General features: G+C 40.9%; 1 protein-coding gene across 1 annotated transcript in view; it reads right to left on the bottom strand.

Moving 5' to 3' along the window:
* ATP1B3 (ATPase Na+/K+ transporting subunit beta 3) overlaps nucleotides 1-17,565 on the bottom strand; it is a 46,166-nt gene extending 28,601 nt beyond the window's left edge. The window contains exon 1 of the mRNA XM_006737463.2: nucleotides 17,197-17,565. Within this exon, the coding sequence (XP_006737526.1) occupies nucleotides 17,197-17,305 (109 nt within the window). The 5' untranslated portion in view covers nucleotides 17,306-17,565. The remainder of the gene's footprint in view (nucleotides 1-17,196) is intronic.
* Between the last annotated feature and the right edge of the window lie 566 nt (nucleotides 17,566-18,131).

The following is an 18,131-nucleotide window of genomic DNA, read 5'->3' as shown; positions in this document are numbered from 1 at the left end:
AAATCTTTAAAAAGAAGAAAAAAAACCAGTTTGACAATTTTTTGAAAAGTTAGCAACATACACCTACAATAGGATCCAGCTAATCCATTCCTAGATATTTAACCAAGAAAAATAAAAGCACTTGTTCACAGAGGGTAAGGTGTATGGTTATTCATAGGAGCTTTATTTCTAATTACTAAAAAGTATAAACAATTGATATGCACATCAACAGATGAATTAATAAGTAAATTCTGGTATAGCCATACAGTGGGATACTATTCATGAACTATTTCTCAAAAATAATTATACTAAATGAAAGAAGTCAGCCCCTCCTCGCCCACCCCAAAAAAGTACACAGTACATTCCATGTATTTAAAATTTTAGAAAATACAAACTGAAGTGTCAAAAAGCAGGTTTATTTTTGCTTGGAGACTGGGGAAGTTAGGGAGAGAGGACTGATTACAAAGGGGCAAGAGGAAATTTGGGGAGTAATGATTATGTTCGTTATTTTGATTAGTGATAGCTTCACGAGTATAATATGTATATATGCATATATGTGAGTGTATGTCAAAACTCAAGTTGTGCACTTTAAATATGTGCAGCTTACACGTTAATAAAGTGGTTTAAAAAAACAAATACTTAGGAGAAAGGCTAACCTAATGAATTGGCCAGCTAAAGAAAAATTCAGTGAGCTAAAAGCTCAAATCAAGATTTTTTATAACACTGGGCAAAAAGAGGGAGGGAATATATGGAAATTATTGAGACATGGGGGACAGAACCAGAATATCAACAACAAATCTAAAAGAAATTCCATCAGAAAAGGGAAGAAGGGAAAGAATGTTCAAAGAAGTAACAAATTTTGTGTCTAGATTGGAAAAGACTGAAAAATACTGGAAAACATCCAATACCCAGACACAGGTGAAGTTTCAGAACACCAAACATAAAGAGAAAATTCTTAATGCTTCTAAAAAGATAAAACAGGCTCTACCTATGGCAGAGAACTATAACTGACATATTTCACTGGCGAAAAATGAAATCTATTCCAAACTGAGGAAAAATTATCGTAAACTAAAAGATCAGTCAATTAGGGGCGCCTGGGTGGCTCAGTCGTTAAGCGTCTGCCTTCAGCTCAGGTCATGATCCCAGGGTCCTGGGATCGAGCCCCGCATTGGGCTCCCTGCTCCGTGGGAAGCCTGCTTCTCCCTCTCCCACTCCCCCTGCTTGTGTTCCCTCTCTCGCTGTGTCTCTCTCTGCCAAATAAATAAAATCTTTTAAAAAATAAATAAAGATCAGTCAATTAAATAAACAAAAGGACATCTCCAGACATACAAAGACTCAGAAAACTTACTAACCTCAAATCCTAACTGAAAGAATTGGTTATGCAATATAAAAAAACTGAAGAGCAATAGCAAAAAATTGTTAACAATGTAAGTGTCCTCAAAGCAAAGAAATAAAACATAATACATAATGGAAAACTATAAACAGTAGTTAAAAAAGGAATGAAACAGATTTCAAAAACCCCAAGTGGAAAAAAGTTACCTCAGAATGATATATACCACATAGTTAAATTTAAAACACTCAAAAGAGTCACATTTCTATAGATATACATAAAAGAGTGTTTGTTAATGGACTAGAGACTTACAAATCAAATTTATAAATGGTGGTTACCTCTGCATAAGGGAAGAAGGGATCAAGATTGGAACTGACGATGTGGTCAAGGAGGATTTGAGTTTTAGCTACACTGTCTTAATTCTTCTTTTTTGAAGAACTTATATCTGATTTCAAAAAAAGACAATCATAGACCAAATTCCAAAACAAGTTAATATAATTGTATATTGCCATTTTTTAAAGTTTTCTTTAAAAAGAGACAGGAAAAATATATAAAGCAATGGTAAGCAAAGAAACCAGTAAGACTTACTGGCAACATCAAAGTGTTGATTTTAATTTCTTTTCCTTATCAGTCTGAGGAATAATTTACACATAACAACTTACTAATTTCAACTGCACAATCCCAGGGAGTCTTTGACAGTTGCATCATCTGTGAAACCACCACTACACTACAGATACAGAATATTTCTATCACTTCCCAGAGTCCTTGTGTCCCTTTGCAATCCACACATCATTCACCAGGCAGCCAATGATCTCCTTTTGTCACTATATTAGTTTATATTTTACATAAAGTTAAAAATTTTAATTTGTTTAAATTTAATAACAAATTAAAATCCCAAAAATGATATGACAAGAATAATTTCATAGTAGTCAAATAAAAGACATTCTCAAGGTGGGTTAAAAAAATCCACTGAATGCTATTTATAGAAGAAAACCTAAAATTATAACACATGATGGTAGAAAACAAAGTGGGTCTTGGCTAACAAAAAGAAATCTAGATGTGACATCATTACTCTAAGCAAACTAGAATTCAAAGCCAAAAAGCATTAAGAGAACAAACATGTTTCATATTAATAAAATTACATCAAGAAGATACAGCATAATAGCCATGAACCTTGTGATGCTAAATGGCTTAAAATATGTAAAGCAAAAACAAAATTACAAAATTACCACAATCACATATAGAGATTTTAACATACCTCTCCCAAAAATCCATAGATGAAGTAAATAATAACAAAAAGTATTTTTTTTTTTTAAGATTTATTTATCTGAGGGAGAGAGAGCACACGCACACACGAGGGGGGGGCCCTCAATCCCAGGACCCTGAGATCATGACCTGAGCAGACGCTTAACTGACTGAGCCACCCAGGCACCCCGGGCAGTATTTTAAAAACACAACTAACAGTTACCTAGGGGCGCCTGGGTGGCTCAGTCGTTAAGCGTCTGCCTTCGGCTCAGGTCATGATCCCAGGGTCCTGGGATCGAGCCCCGCATCGGGCTCCCTGCTCAGCGGGAAGCCTGCTTCTCCCTCTCCCTCTGCCCACTCATGCTCGCTCGAGTTCTCTCTCTCTCTCATTCTCTCTGTCTCACTCTCTCTCAAATAAATAAATAAAATCTTAAAAAAAAAAAAATCAGGAAAAAAAAACCAACACAACTAACAGTTACCTAATACATGTAGAACTTCTGTAGTCACCAGGAAATACACTCTTTACAAACTTGGAACACTGTCCCTGAAGGGACCATGACTTAAGTTAAAAAAATACAAAAACAAAAGTTAAAAACTTTTAAAAAATTAAAAAAAAATCAAGGCTACATTCTCTAAAACCAAAGTAAATATATTACAAATTAAAACAAAAATTTAGAAAATAGACTTCTAATCCTTGGATTAAAAAGACAACGAAACCTGAAATATTCAAAACTCAAAACAATAATGTAGTCAGAGCAGAAGCAAAGGAAAATCCTTAGATTCATTCACTAAAAAGCAGGTAAGATTAACAAAAAGGAGCCAGGTTTTTAATTCAAGACTAAAATAAATTCAAGGAAAGTGGGAGATTTAAGATGAAATAGCAACAAATGCAAAAATATTTAATTTGATCAATAAAACCAGTTTCAATTAGCAAACCTGAGAATAGATGAATATATGATTTTAGGAAAATAAACATTTCCAAATCACAAGTTTTTACAAAAAATAAACAGAGCTCTGCCCCTAAAACACATACCATGTCCAAATGGCTTTAGTTGGTTCTCCCAGTTTTCAAGGAATAGACTTTTTCTTTCTTTTTTTTTAAATCATTCTTTTTTTTTTTTTTTTTTAAGATTTTATTTATTTATTTGACAGATAGAGACATAGTGAGAGCAGGAACACAAGCAGGGGGAGTGGGAGAGGGAGAAGCAGGCTTCCCACGGAGCAGGGAGCCCAATGCGGGGCTCGATCCCAGGACCCTGGGATCATGACCTGAGCCGAAGGCAGACGCTTAATGACTGAGCCACCCAGGCGCCCAGGAATAGACTTTTTCTATAAACTATCCTTTTAGTATGCTCTGTAAGTTACCTAAATGGTTTTTATAAGGCCAGCATATATGATACCAAAACTGGACAGACAGTATCCAATTTCACACATTTATTTTATTTTACAAACGCTCACATAGAGCTTACATGTGTGAATATTGTGAGAATGACACAAGAACAGATATATAGATAACAAAATCCAAGATCCATAAGATGAAGTTTTACAGGTAAGAAAGTTGGCATTTCAAATCAGTGAGGAAATAATGGATTATTCAATATATTTTGGGTTAAGTGATTAGGAACAGCCCATTAAAAGATTGTTAAATTTGTGATGATAATTTAAAACAAATATTTTTAAATAAAAGAATTAAGAGACAAAAGAGAGCAAAGAGAATGACCGTAAAAAACAACAAAAAAACAGAAACTGAGCTAACAAAAATATGCTCAGTAGCAGTTACCAGAGATATTGCAAATTAAACCACCCAGGTATCAGAATCCCATCAAACTGGCAAAAAATTTTAAAGGGTGATAATATCCAATGCTCAGAAAGTCGAAGGGAAACCAGTACTTTTATCCACTGCTGGTGGGAGAATAAATTGGTTCGGTCTATTATATAAAGGAGAACAGTCTATTAATATAAAAATAAACATATCCTGTAAAGAGGTAATTCCATTTCTCAGTTACCTACCCTAGATAAATAGTGGCACATACACACAGCATCAACTTTTAAGAGAAAAATTAGAAACAATCTGAATATTCATAACAAAAAAATTTTTTTTTAAAGATTTTATTTATTTATTTGAGAGAGAGAGAATGAGAGAGAACACATGAGAGAGGGGAGGGTCAAAGGGGTCAAAGGGAGAAGCAGACTCCCTGCCGAGCAGGAAGCCCGATGCGGGACTCGATCCAGGGACTCCAGGATCATGACCTGAGCCAAAGGCAGTCGCTTAACCAACTGAGCCACCCAGGCGCCCCATAACAACAAAATATATATGTATCTCTTGGATATATAGCTCTACACTATGGATTATGTAATGATTCAAAGGAATGAGATAAATACACACTGACATGGAAACACAGGACACATTAATGGGGGCAAAGCAAGTTTTAGAACATACATTCTTCCTATTACTCATGTAAAAGTGGAAAATTACTTATTCCTACATATTCCATATATACTCCCACACACACCTAAGAATAGACATATACATATATATAAATGCACTGAAAAAGGACTGGTAAGAAAACTGATAAACAATCATTTTCTATAGGAAAGACTCCACAATTGGTGAAAGACAATCAAGAGAAACAAATGTATTCATGTATTCTCGGGACACTTGGGTGGCTCAGTGGGGTGAGCATCTGACTCTTGATTTCGGCTCAGGTCATGATCTCAGGTTGTGAGATCGAGTGCCTGAGACTGGCTCTTTGCTCAACATGGAGTTTGCTTGTCCCTAATCCCTCTGCTCCTCCCCAACTCCCGCACTTCCTCTCAAATGAATAAATATTTTTTTAAAAATGTATTCTTTTTCTCTAATATTCAGTTGGCAATGTTATATATACACAGAAAGGTCAAACGTCAATGAACATCCATAAACACACCTAGATTCTACAGTTAACATTCTACTATATCTTGTATCTATTCACCATTTTTTTAAATGCATTTCAAGTTCCAGATGTCAGTATGTATACTTCACCCCTAAACACTTCATCATGCATATTAACTAAAAGAAATCAGGAAAAAACAATGACATTCAATGAAATACACAAACCTCTAATGTGCCAGATGGGTTTTGACAATCACACCCCCAAAAAATGAATAATCCAATTAAAAAAATGGGCAAAAGACATGAATAGACATTTTTTCCATTGATGACACAGACATGGCCAACAGACACATGAAAAGACACTCAACGTCACTTATCAGGGAAATACAAATCAAAACTACAATGAAATATCACCTCACACCTGTCAGAATGGCTAAAATAAAACAAAAAACAAGAGGTGTTGGTGAGGATGTGGAGAAAGGAGAACCCTCATACTGTTGGTGGGACTGCAAACTGGTGCAGTCACTCTGGAAAACAGTATGGAGGTTCCTCAAAAAAATAAAAACAGAACTACCAGGGCCCCTGGCTGGCTCAGTCTCTATGGAGCATGTGACTCCTGATCTCAGAGTTGTGAGTTCGAGCTCCACATTGCTGGGCATAGAGATTACTTACAAATAAAATCTTAAAAAAAAACAAAACAAAACAGAACTACCCTATAATCCAGCAATCACACTACTAGGTATTTACCCAAAGAATACAAAAATACTAATTCAAAGGGATACATGCAATCTGATGTGTATCCACAATAGCCAAATCATGGAAACAGCCCAAGTGTCCATCAATTGCTGAATGGATAAAGAAGATGTGGTATGGGGGCTCCTGGATGGCTCAGTTGGTTAAGCGACTGCCTTCGGCACAGGTCATGATCCCAGGGTCCTGGGATCCAGCCCTGCATCGGGCTCTCTGCTCAGCAGGAAGCCTGCTTCTCCCTCTCCCACTCCCCCTGCTTGTGTTCCCTCTCTCACTGTCTCTCTCTCTGTCAAATAAATAAATAAAATCTTTGGAAAAAAAAAGATGTGGTATGTGCATGCATACACAGACACACACATACACACACACACTGGCATATTACTCAGCATAAAAAAGAAATCTTGCTATTTGCAATGACATGGATGGAGCTAGAGTATTATGCTAAGCAAATTAAGTCAGTCAAAGACAACATACCATATGATCTCACACATATGTGGAATTTAAGAAACAAAACAAAGGAGCATAGGGAATAAAGTGAAAGACATATCAAACTTACTACAGGGAACAAACTGATGGTTACCAGCAGGGAAGCGGGTGGAGGGGATGATGAGCAAAACAGGTGATGGGGATTGAAGAGTGCACTTGTGATGAGCACTGGTGTTGTAGGGAAGTGTTGAATCACTGTATTGTACACCTGAGATATTACACAGTATGTTAACTAAAATTTAAAAACTTAAAAAAGGGTTTTGGTAAGTGCATTCTATATGACCTAAGCACCCAGCAAGCAACATAACATTACACCACCCTACCAAGTTCTCTGGTGCCCCTTCCCAATCCCCATAACCACCACCTTAGAGGCAAATACCATTCTGGGCTTTTTTCCAGCACTGATAAGTGTTGTTTGCTTTAGAATTCATATAAATGAAATCATATTGTATGTATTCTCTTAGGTAAAGCTTCTTTCCTGCTCAGCCTAATTTGTAAATTCATCCATATTCTGTATATTCATTGTTCGTTCCTTTTTACTGTTGAATAGTATTCTGCTGTTTGGACATACCAGTTTGTTTACCTATTCTCCTGCTGATGGACACCTGGGCTGTTTCCAGTTGGAGCTACTAAGACTATTCTTGTACAAGTATTTTTGTGAATGTATGTTTTCATTTCTCTTGGGTGTAGAACTGCTGGGTCATGGGGTAGGTGTATATTTACTTTTATAAAAAACTGCCAGACCTTTCTCCAACGTGGATATACCATGAATTACATTTTAAAAATCATTACTGTTAACAGTGATTACCCAGGAAAGCTGAAGAGGACAATGGACTTACTGTTTATTCACACATCTGTACTGTAAAAATTCAAACAACAGTGTTATTTTCATTATTTGAAAAGAACAAAGCCAAGAGTCTACATCTCATTTAAGACCAGTTCAGATTTCTTGAGTCAGCCTACACTGACACTAACTTCTAAAGAGGTCAGCAAAGCACAGTAGCTGCCTGTGTTTTTGTAAATACTGAAACATAGCTAGGTCCATTAGTTTACTAACTGTCTATTGCCACTTTCAAGCTACAACAGCTGAGTTGAGTAGTTGCAACAGACACCAGATGGCTGGCAAAGCCTAAAGTATTATCTGGTCCCTTAAAGAAAAAGCTTGATTTATATACTTTTTTTTTTCATTTCAAAGTGACATTTAGAAACTATCTTCTGCAACTTTTCTCCTACAGAAGAAACTAAAACCAAGAGATTTTAAATGAGTTATCTAAGCTTAGCTGATGTGTGGAACTAGAAATTAGGTCTATATTCTGAGCGAGTCCTTGTCTGGTCATCTCAGGATATTAGTATACTTCTACGATTCATGAAGTAAAAAAAATTATACACACACACACGCCCACAGGCTCACTTTTGCTGTGGTGCCCTATCTGGAAACTTCAAAATGAATTAGTTTAGTGGGGCAGAATCATGGTAAGATAAGGGGAATTATGCCTTTACATACAAGTACCTCCACCAGTAAGACTTTCTGTGTGGAGCTATACTAACTAACCCACAATACTCTCACCTTTAGCCCAAGGAATAGGTGAATCACAAGCTGAAACTGATTAAATGACAATTTGTGCACCCCCCCCAAAAAAAGTGTTCTTACTATGTGTTAGATGCTACAGGCATATGCAAATGTAAATCCTGATTTGTGAGAACATCTAGTTAGTAGGAGCAATGTATATAAACAACCATAATCTAGGATACAAAGTTTTAGGTGTTATAGGAAATAAATGTATTATTTTCACCTGGGCATATCAGAGAACACTTATGACAGCTGACACTCAAAGCTAGGTCTCTGAAGTAGGGAAGAATTCTTGATGCAGAGAGGAAGGGTATGGGGGAGGGAATGAGCAGAGCATTCCATATATACCCATTTTGGCTATGACATGTGGTATATGAGAATAAGGTGGGAAACGACAGGTTATAAGCCTGGAAACTTAGTTTTAAGCCAATACGTAATAAGCCTAGACTTCCAGGCTGTTTGGAAATTATTTAAACCTTCTGAAAGCAGTGGGGATCCAAACACAATTGTGAGGTATGGGAAGTAGCACAATCAAAGCTGTAGCCTTAAAAATAACCTGATAGGGCGCCTGGGTGGCTCAGATGGTTAAGCGTCTGCCTTCGGCTCAGGTCATGATCCTGGAGTCCCTGGATCGAGTCCCGCATCGGGCTCCCTGCTCCTTGGGAGCCTGCTTCTCCCTCTGCCTCTCTCTCTGTCTCTGTCTCTCATGAATAAATAAATAAAATCTTTATAAAAAAAAAAAAATAACCTGATAGCAGTGAAGTTACACTGGTTTAGGTCACAATGATTCCAATTGACTCCTTGGATCTTTCTGGGGATGCCTCAGGAGTTAAAAGCTCACCTTCCCCAAAGTCAGTAACACTACAACTTTTTTTTAAGCAGCAGGTAAAAACTGGAAAGCCAGTCGTCTATCTGAACTTGGAACAACTATGGAAAAGTCACAAAAGCTCTTCATCTGGTGCTTTAAGTTTTTAATCAGAGAATTTATAAGAAAAGGCACTATCAGACCCTGATACAGGGGGGCCAGGGCTGACGGGAGTATTAAGAACTATGAAATTTGAAACAGATGGTTAGTATCATGAAGCTATGAAAAGTGAGCACCCTGAGCTCCCTCTGAATGTGGGTTTTCATAAGATATGGTGGGGGGTAGAGCAGGAATAGGGCAGAAAAAAATTAATTCCTGATTAACTGTAGTAGTGACAATGAGGGTGTGGGTCACAGATTTAAGAATGTTACAGAAGTAGGACGGACATGATCTGGCCAGGTTTAGAGCCCAAATGACAGAAAAGATAGTGACCCCTGTTTACAAAAATTGCAATTATAGGAGCAACTCAGAACTTCAGTAGAAGAAGGGGGAAAAAAGCTGTTTGCCAGGCGATATATAAGGCAGTTTAGTAACAGAGCTACTCAAGACATCTAAGCCTCTTCCTCTCAGGTTTATGAGATATGCAGGAAGCATCTAAATCAGAGAGGTGTTAACCAAGAAGTAAAATGTGTGAGTGATCTTTGCAATTGTTTTATGAGATTGCCAGGGAAGAAGAGGAGGAGAAAACAAGGCCAAAGATAGCAGCTGGGAAATACACATTTAGGAAACAAGACAAAGAAAAACAGAAAAGAATCAGAAAAGAAATGATTACAGAGGTATTGGGCAGGGAGTGGTGGTGGTAAGGGTACATAAAGGGCCACTATTTACAGGCCAGAACCTGCCAAAGAAAAGTACCTTATGTCCTGGATATGGGTCAGTCCCAAAGTCATACCTTACCAAGGCATTAACATAATACTAAGTAGAAGTCACAAATAAGAGCCAGTCTACAAACAACTCAGTTACAAAGTTTAAACAGATATGTGGGAGGCTGCTAAGTTAAAGAATTCTTTTCAGAAATATTATTAGTAAAGCACCCTGCAGGGCAGAGAATGACACTGTTAAATAAATGCCCATTAAATTTGAGAGAACTTAAAACAAACCTTCATGCAGGTCTCATAAGAGCAGTATAAGAAGCTGAATAGAGCAATAAAGCAGAAAGCAGATCTGGATAACTGTTTCTGTTATCCTAATCAGATGCATGGCTCAGGCATGTCACAAACTCAGCGGAATCTCCAAAGAGAAAGTTAAGTGGAAGCTTCGTCTGAATACTAACTTCTATGAAAATTCACAGTGCTATTAAAAGGGGGGGGGGGGTGTAGAATGCCCAAACACTGGGGAACTGTATACTATGATACCCCAATTCCATCAAAGACATTTTGTTTTTTTTTAAAGATTTTATTTATTTATTTGAGACAGAGAGAATGAGAGACAGAGAGCATGAGAGGGAGGAGGGTCAGAGGGAGAAGCAGACTCCCTGCCGAGCAGGGAGCCCGATGCGGGACTCGATCCCGGGATTCCAGGATCATGACCTGAGCCGAAGGCAGTCGCTTAACCAACTGAGCCACCCAGGCGCCCCCATCAAAGACATTTTTAAAAAATGTTGCAAAAATGGGGCACCTGGGTGGCTCAGTCAGTCAGTGTCTACCTTCAGTTCGGGTCATGATCCCAGGGTCCTGGGATTGAGCCCCACACTGGGCTCTCTGTTCAGCGGGGAGCCTGCTTCTCCCTCCCTCTCTCCCTCTGCCTGCCGCTCCCCCTGCTTGTGGTCTGTCAAATAAATAAATAAAATCTTTAAAAAAAAAAAGGTTGCAAAAAGACTAATTACACAGAAACATTTCATAACAGTGCTCATTCATTCAATCTATTCTTATTACCTTCCTACTAAGGGCTGAGCAACAGGTTCAGTGTTAGGGAATCAAAGATGAGTGAATAAGAAACTTATATTCTAGTAAACGGGCAAAAACCTACTACTACAAAAAAATCATAAATGCTATAACAGAAAAAAACTATTATGGGATACACAGGAGCACTTGACAGTCTTAAGGCAAAAGGGGTTCAAAGATGTTTACCAGAGATCAGGCTACCAAAGCTGACATCTGAGGTACCCAGGCCAAGGTGAAGGAAAGAGACTCAGAAGCCAGGCCCAGAAGGGTCAGAGAATGGTAGAGAGATGACAAGAGAGAAATAAGTCAGCGAGATTATAAAGAGTGTGTGTGTCACCCTAAGGAGCCCCTGAGGGCAATGGAGATTTACACAAAGAGGTGTGTGAAGCACTTCATAGTCCTATGAAACATCCAATTGAAGATCTCTGTCAGGAAGTTGGTTACATTAGTATAAAAAAGCCATACCAACTACAGATGCAGATTTGGGAGTCTCAACATAGAGATAATAACTAAAGACACCAGAATGCACAAATTCTAGCAGGATGTGTGGACAGTCCCCACAGAAGTGATGGAGAGGGCCAAGGTTACCCCCAACAGATCAACCTCTAAGGTGGCAAAGGAATAAAAACCATTCCCCTTAAATGTTAAGTGGTAAAACTAGGTATCTAACTGTATATTTTAAAATTTTATTTATACATTAAAAAAATCTATTTATAAAAAGGAAATAGACTATTAAAATGTTAACAGTGGTTATTCTAAGTGGCTAAAGATTACAGATGATTTTACTTCAAAATCAGTGCAATAAATCTTTCAGAGTTAGTTTTTTTTTTCTCCTTCCATTACACAATCAGTGTTAAATGACTGGTCTTTAATCAAACGTGACAAATCACGGAAATATTGATACTAAAGACAGGAGGGTTTTTAAACTTCTTTAATTCTATAGCTATAAATTGGAAAGTCACTTTCAAAGAATCAAATTACTTTGGGGGTAGAGGAAGGTTGCTCTTTAACAACAATAAAGCACACGGTACCGAAATTACAACACCTAGAACATAACACACACACTTACCCCGTCCCCTCCCTTCCACTACCAGTCCAGGAAGTGCTGTCTCCTGCTGGGTGATGGCTCAGTATGCCTCAGCTGCTGCCGCTGCCACACCCACCACTGACCTTCATTTACAGCCTGCACACAGGGTAAGGCAAGTCCTGTTACTTTCCCGACAGTGCACATTTTTGCAAAGTTTCTTTTTAATATGTCACACTCCACAGGACAAAGAACAACATCTTACAAAACTATGTGATACTGGGAAAATAAACACACTTGCCTTCTCCCCTACAGTCAAACACCCAAGATGGGATGGAGTCTGATCTCCAAGGCTGAGCATTTACTGAGGCATGACCCAGAATGGGAGCAGGTGACTGAGAAAATGGCACTTCATGGATCTATAATAAAAGAAAAGGTACATGAACAAAACGTAGGTGTTAATAGTTTTGGTCCAGAATCCTGCCTATGCTTGGCGATCAGCAACTCAAATTTTTTTTTTTTTTTTAGCAACTCATTTTAAGTTAATATGAATATAAAGCATCTACTGACAGATAGCCTTAAGATAATGAACTCCGAAGAAGCCCACAACAGATTCCATTAAATGACATCAAGTTGTAGCAGTTAAAAAAACAAAAACAAAAACGGTCTGGCCTTGGAGGTAGTCTAAAGACCAAGGATTCTACTGCTGAGTAAACTTCGACAAATCAGACCTATGAGTTCAATTTTCTCACCTATGAAATGAGGGCACAGGGCTATATTAGTGGCTTTCAAGTTTTTTACCGTGAGCCACAATAAGAAACACATTTTACATCAGGGTATCTGTATATACAAAATACAGAAAAGCTTCATGGAACATGTTTCCTTAGAATAAACTTATTAGGTAGAATAAAATGGTATTTTTACTATTCTATTTCATTATTCTTAAAAATGTTAGTTGCAACACATGGTCCATTACAGTTTAAATAACAGTAGAGGATCTCTAAGCTATCTTTCACTCTAATGGTATTTAATGCATTTAGGTTTAATATTTGCAGTGTAAGTCACAAGATGCTAAATTTTCTTTGTCCTGTGTTTTCATAACACAGCAATTACTTACTCCTGATGTATCCTTACTGTTCAGCCTAAGAAACCAACTCTAGGTACACTTTGATCACCTACTTAGTGTGCTTTATTTTAGAAGGTTGTTGTGAAAATCAAATGAGGTGATTTTATATATGTAATGATTTTGAAACCGCCAAACATTCAAGAAGCTACTCAAAATCTTTTATACAGGGATGCCCAGCTTGCTCAGTGCATGTAACTCATGATCTCAGGGTTATGGGTTTGAGGCCCATGCTGGGTATAGAGATTACTTAAAAAAATAAAATCTTAAAAAAAAAAAAAATCTTTTACGTAGCCATTTCCAGTAAGGCAATGTGGTGTGACCTGCAGTACTGTCACCTTATCCCAAGTGTAAATGGCAAAACTACTTTTTAAATGTGTGCTTTTAGGGGCGCCTGAGTGGCTGTCAGTTAAATGTCCAACTGTTGATTTTTGGCTCTAGTCATGATACCAGGGTGGTGGGATCGAGCCCCACACCAGACTCTGCACTGGGCATGGAGCCTGCTTAAGATTCTCTCTCTCCGGGGTGCCTGGGTGGCTCAGTCGTTAAGCGTCTGCCTTCGGCTCAGGTCATGATCCCAGGATCCTGGGATCGAGCCCCGCATCGGGCTCCCTGCTCCGCGGGAAGCCTGCTTCTCCCTCTCCCACTCCCGCTGCTTGTGTTCCCTCTCTCGCTGTATCTCTCTCTGTCAAATAAATAAAATCTTTAAAAAAAAAAAAAAGATTCTCTCTCTCTCTGCCCCTGCCCCGTCCCCAAATGTATGCTTTTAATATATCCTTATATGATCCTTAGTGTAGAGAAGGCTTTTTTCTACACACCAGCAGATACAGCAATTTTACCAAGGTCAAAAAAAAAAAAAAGGTACCCCCCCCACATTTAAATTCAAAAGCAACTAGAAAAAAACTGCAAATGAGTTTCTTAAAAAAAAAACTGACACATTTCCAAAATGTAAAGGGTACACAAATTATACATGACCTTAAAATTCCACTAGTAGAAACATCTCAAGAAATAAATTTGCACGCTTAAGGCTGAAGGGACTGGGAAGGAAGACCAGTACATACAATAAATTACTGGTTAAAAAAAAAAAAAATCAGGAGTTACTCATATTTCCCTGGATATCTCCCATGCATACATAAGCTATATATGTGAATAAACATGTTTGTTTTTAAAAATCATGGTAGTACGGGCGCCTGGGTGGCTCAGTTGGTTAAGCGACTGCCTTCGGCTCAGGTCATGATCCTGGAGTCACAGGATCGAGTCCCGCATCGGGCTCCCTGCTCGGCAGGGAGTCTGCTTCTCCCTCTGACCCTCCCCCCTCTCATGCTCTCTCTCTCTCTCATTCTCTCTCTCAAATAAATAAATAAAATCTTTAAAAAAAAAAAAAAAAATCATGGTAGTACATGGAACCATACAATAGAACATTAGTCAGCCATTAAAATGATGACAAAGATCTTTATTAAAATGGGAAGGTGCCCAAACACTCACGGGTGCCTGGGTGGCTCAGTCAGTTGGGCCACCAACTCTTGGTTTTGGCTTGGGTCAAGATCTCGAGGGTCTTGGGGTCGAGCCCCAGGTTCTGGCTCCAAGCTCATCAGGGGAGTCTGCCTGATTCTCTCCCTCTGCGCCTCCCCCAGCTCTGTCTCTCTAAAGTAAGTTAAAAAAAAAAAAAAAAAAAAACTATAAAGCAACACTTATTGTATGATTTCTTTTTGTTTAAAAAAAATTAACATTATATCCTTTTAAGTCTGCCCAGATATATACCGAAATATTAATAGTGGACATCTCTGTAGTGATGAGATCAGGCAGCTAGCCCATACAGTGCCTTTCTGAAAATTAAAACAAGATACCCCTTTCTCCAGGCAGACTCCCCACGCTTGAGGGCACACAGCCTGGAGAGCCGAGTATGGACTTCACCACACCACACCCACATATATCCTTGGAGAGATGCCCTTATGTTGGAATAGGATTGCGGATAATTTATGACATTTTGCACTGGTTTACTGCTATTCCAATAAACTCAGAAATATACTATTCGTTGATAAGAGTTAACATTTATTTTCAATTTTGAAAAAAGGTCTTGCCTTAATCCTTCTAAAATAAATCCCAACCTTACTTATAGTACTGTAGCCGCCCTTATATAACAACTACACTTTGATCATTTGTGCACATTATTTACTTAAATGCATATACCCAATAAAATCTCAACCTCAACATCATATAAATACAAAGGTTAGATAAGCACTATCTGCAGTAAGAAACGTCATTCTAACAAAAAATGAAGGTAATTTTTACTAGAAATGAGAAGGCACTGAGAAAGGTAGTCTACAAACATTAATCCCTCTCCACCACTCAAAAATTCCTTCAGCAGGGCGCCTGGGTGGCTCAGTTGGTTAAGCAACTGCCTTCGGCTCAGGTCATGATCCTGGAGTCCCAGGATCGAGTCCCGCATCGGGCTCCCTGCTCGGCAGGGAGCCTGCTTCTCCCTCTGACCCTCCCCCCTTTCATGTGCTCTCTCTCTCTCTCTCATTCTCTCTGGCTCAAATAAATAAATAAAATCTTTAAAAAAAAAAAAAATTCCTTCAGTAAAAAGCGCATTCTAGAAGCAATAATAACTTCACCATTTTTTCCCCATTTAACTCCGGATGCAAATTTATTTCCTGTTCACATTAGTGGGTTCCCTAAAGACAGCTATCTAAATAAAAATCTTGAGTGTTAGTTAGGCAAGGCAACTGTAAAATAATAAAACCGCTGGACTAGGATTAAAGGACGACTGGGTTCTTCTCTTGGCTCTGTGGAATATGTAATTTTACACAAAGCAAAATCACAACCTCTCTAGATCTCATTTTCCTCATCTCTAAACTGGGGGTTGGGCTAAAAAACCTCCAAGGCCCCTTTCAGCTTGTGATAGGACTTTAAGCCGACTTTCCATTCGGGAGGAGACGATTTCAGTCAGTAGCAACAGTTTATTTTCTGAGTCATAGCTAATTTACTCTCTTCATGCTTCTCTTAAAAATGTCGTGCCCAAATAGTTCTCCCACTCTAGAAATTTATACTCACCCAGAAAAAAAAGGTCAAGACCCACTAACAAAATGTTTTTCAAAAGGCAAAAAAAAAAAAGCACTAGTCCTTATTCAGACATTAGTACAATTTTTCGGAAGAAAAAAAAAAAGAGGGACCCCCCCCCCCCAAGCAGTACTACATTGGTGGACAGTTTAAATATTCTTTAAAACAAAGAACTCATACACAGAAAAACTAACATACACAACCATCACACGCTTTGCAGGCACAAAAATTGTACCACCTGGGATTTACTTCCCCCAAAAGAAGCCTATTTGCTAGGAAGAAAACGTCTGTAATTAAGGAATTAAGCAGGAACCAACCTTTTTAGTGGTCTTTTCACTGTCCAAATTCAAGTGCATTTTCGTGTACCAAGTACTTGTGTGATTAACTCACCGCGACACAGTCATGCAACCCACACACTTAACACTCACTCGCACTCTTCCCGACCGGGGTGGCAGCGTGGACGAGTCACAAGATAGCGGCGAGAGTGGAAATTTCCTCTCCCCGGGCGTGGGGCAGGGTCTGGCTTCCCCGAACCGCTGGGCGCCACCGGCCGCCTCTGCCAGGGCCTCTCCCGGACGGCGCGCTCCGTACAAAGGGAGGCCCGGGCGCTCGGCCCCTGCACGCTCGGGGCTCGGCTCCGGGCAGGGGTCCCCGGCCTCCGGCGCCGCTCGGGGCGGGAGGCCGGAGCAGCACATGCGCTCCGCTCCCGGCCGGGAGGAAGGAACTAGCGCGGCCCGGCGGGGGCTGCCTGCGGGTCCGGCTGCCTCGGGAGCGAGCGGCGGCCCGCCCGCCACGCTAGAAATGAATGGGGCCGCGCTGCCCCTCCTCCGGCGCCGCCCGTACGAGAGTCTGACGGCCCCGGACGAAAACCGCTGTGGGCGGCGGAGGCTGTGGCTGCTCTTAGGGCCCCCGCGCGGGGAGCCATCTCCCGCCTTTCCTTTCCCACCCGACCGCGCCCGGGTCCCCTCGGACCGCGGCCGGCCCCGGCGCCCAACCGCCGCCCGCTCACCCCAGCTCTTGGCGGTGCGCCCCAGGAACTCTCCGGTGGTCGGGTTGTAGATGAAGAGCTTCCACTCGGCTAGGCTCTGGTTGAAGGACTTCTTCTCTTTCTTCGTCATGGTGTGTGTGCAGACGGCGAAGGGAGCGGCGGCCGCGGCGGTGGAGGCGGCGAGGAGCGCGGAGGCGCGTCCCGGCTCAAGCGGCACAGCCCGGCGACGGCGGCGGAAAGCGGGACGGCAGAGGACACCTCCTCGCTGCGGTGAGCACTCGAGCCTACTGCGCCGCGCGAGCCCGGCGGCCTGTCGGGCCGCGGGAGCCTGACGTCTCCGCCCGCCGCAACCAATCCGCGAGCCTCTCGGCCCGCGCCGCCGCCGCCACTGCCTCCCGCCCGCCGCCCGGCGCAGCCGGTTTCGGCGAGGACGCCCCGCCCAGGGCCGCGGCCCCGCCTCGCCCCGCCCACCTCGCCCCGCGCCTCCCCGCCCGACTGGGGGACGCTCGGGGCTCTCTCTCCCCTGGTCAGAGGAAGCAGAAACCACACAGGGCAACTTTAAAAATCATGAGGGCTACATAAGCAAATTTATAATAACAAGCCCAACGTGGGCGTCCCTGACCCGCAGGTTTCTCAGGAGGAGGAGTCTGGGGAGATGCTGTGGGCAACCGGGCCCGACGGCCCCTCCGCTCCTTGCCTGAGGCGGCGCGGGACCGGAGAACACGGAAACGACTCCTGTCTGCCCGAGTCGTCTTCACCGAGTAGGGGACTTCACCACCCTCTCCCCGAACGGCCTCGCAGACCGTCTCCAGGCGTTCTCCTTTGGGCTCTATGACGTGACTGATAGATGGTCCGCTGTAGGCTCCCGGGAGGCATCTAGTGTAGTACATCCTGCTGCTCAGAGAAAGTCCTTACTTGGCTTTTTTGAAGGATTTAACCAGGAATCGCAGGTCAAT

Source organism: Leptonychotes weddellii, chromosome 1, assembly GCF_054177405.1.
Source record: "Leptonychotes weddellii isolate Sample4059 chromosome 1, ASM5417740v2, whole genome shotgun sequence".
Lineage (NCBI taxonomy): Eukaryota > Metazoa > Chordata > Mammalia > Carnivora > Phocidae > Leptonychotes > Leptonychotes weddellii.
The sequence above is the reverse complement of the archived record's forward strand: the minus strand, read 5'-3'. Positions and strand labels throughout refer to the sequence as shown.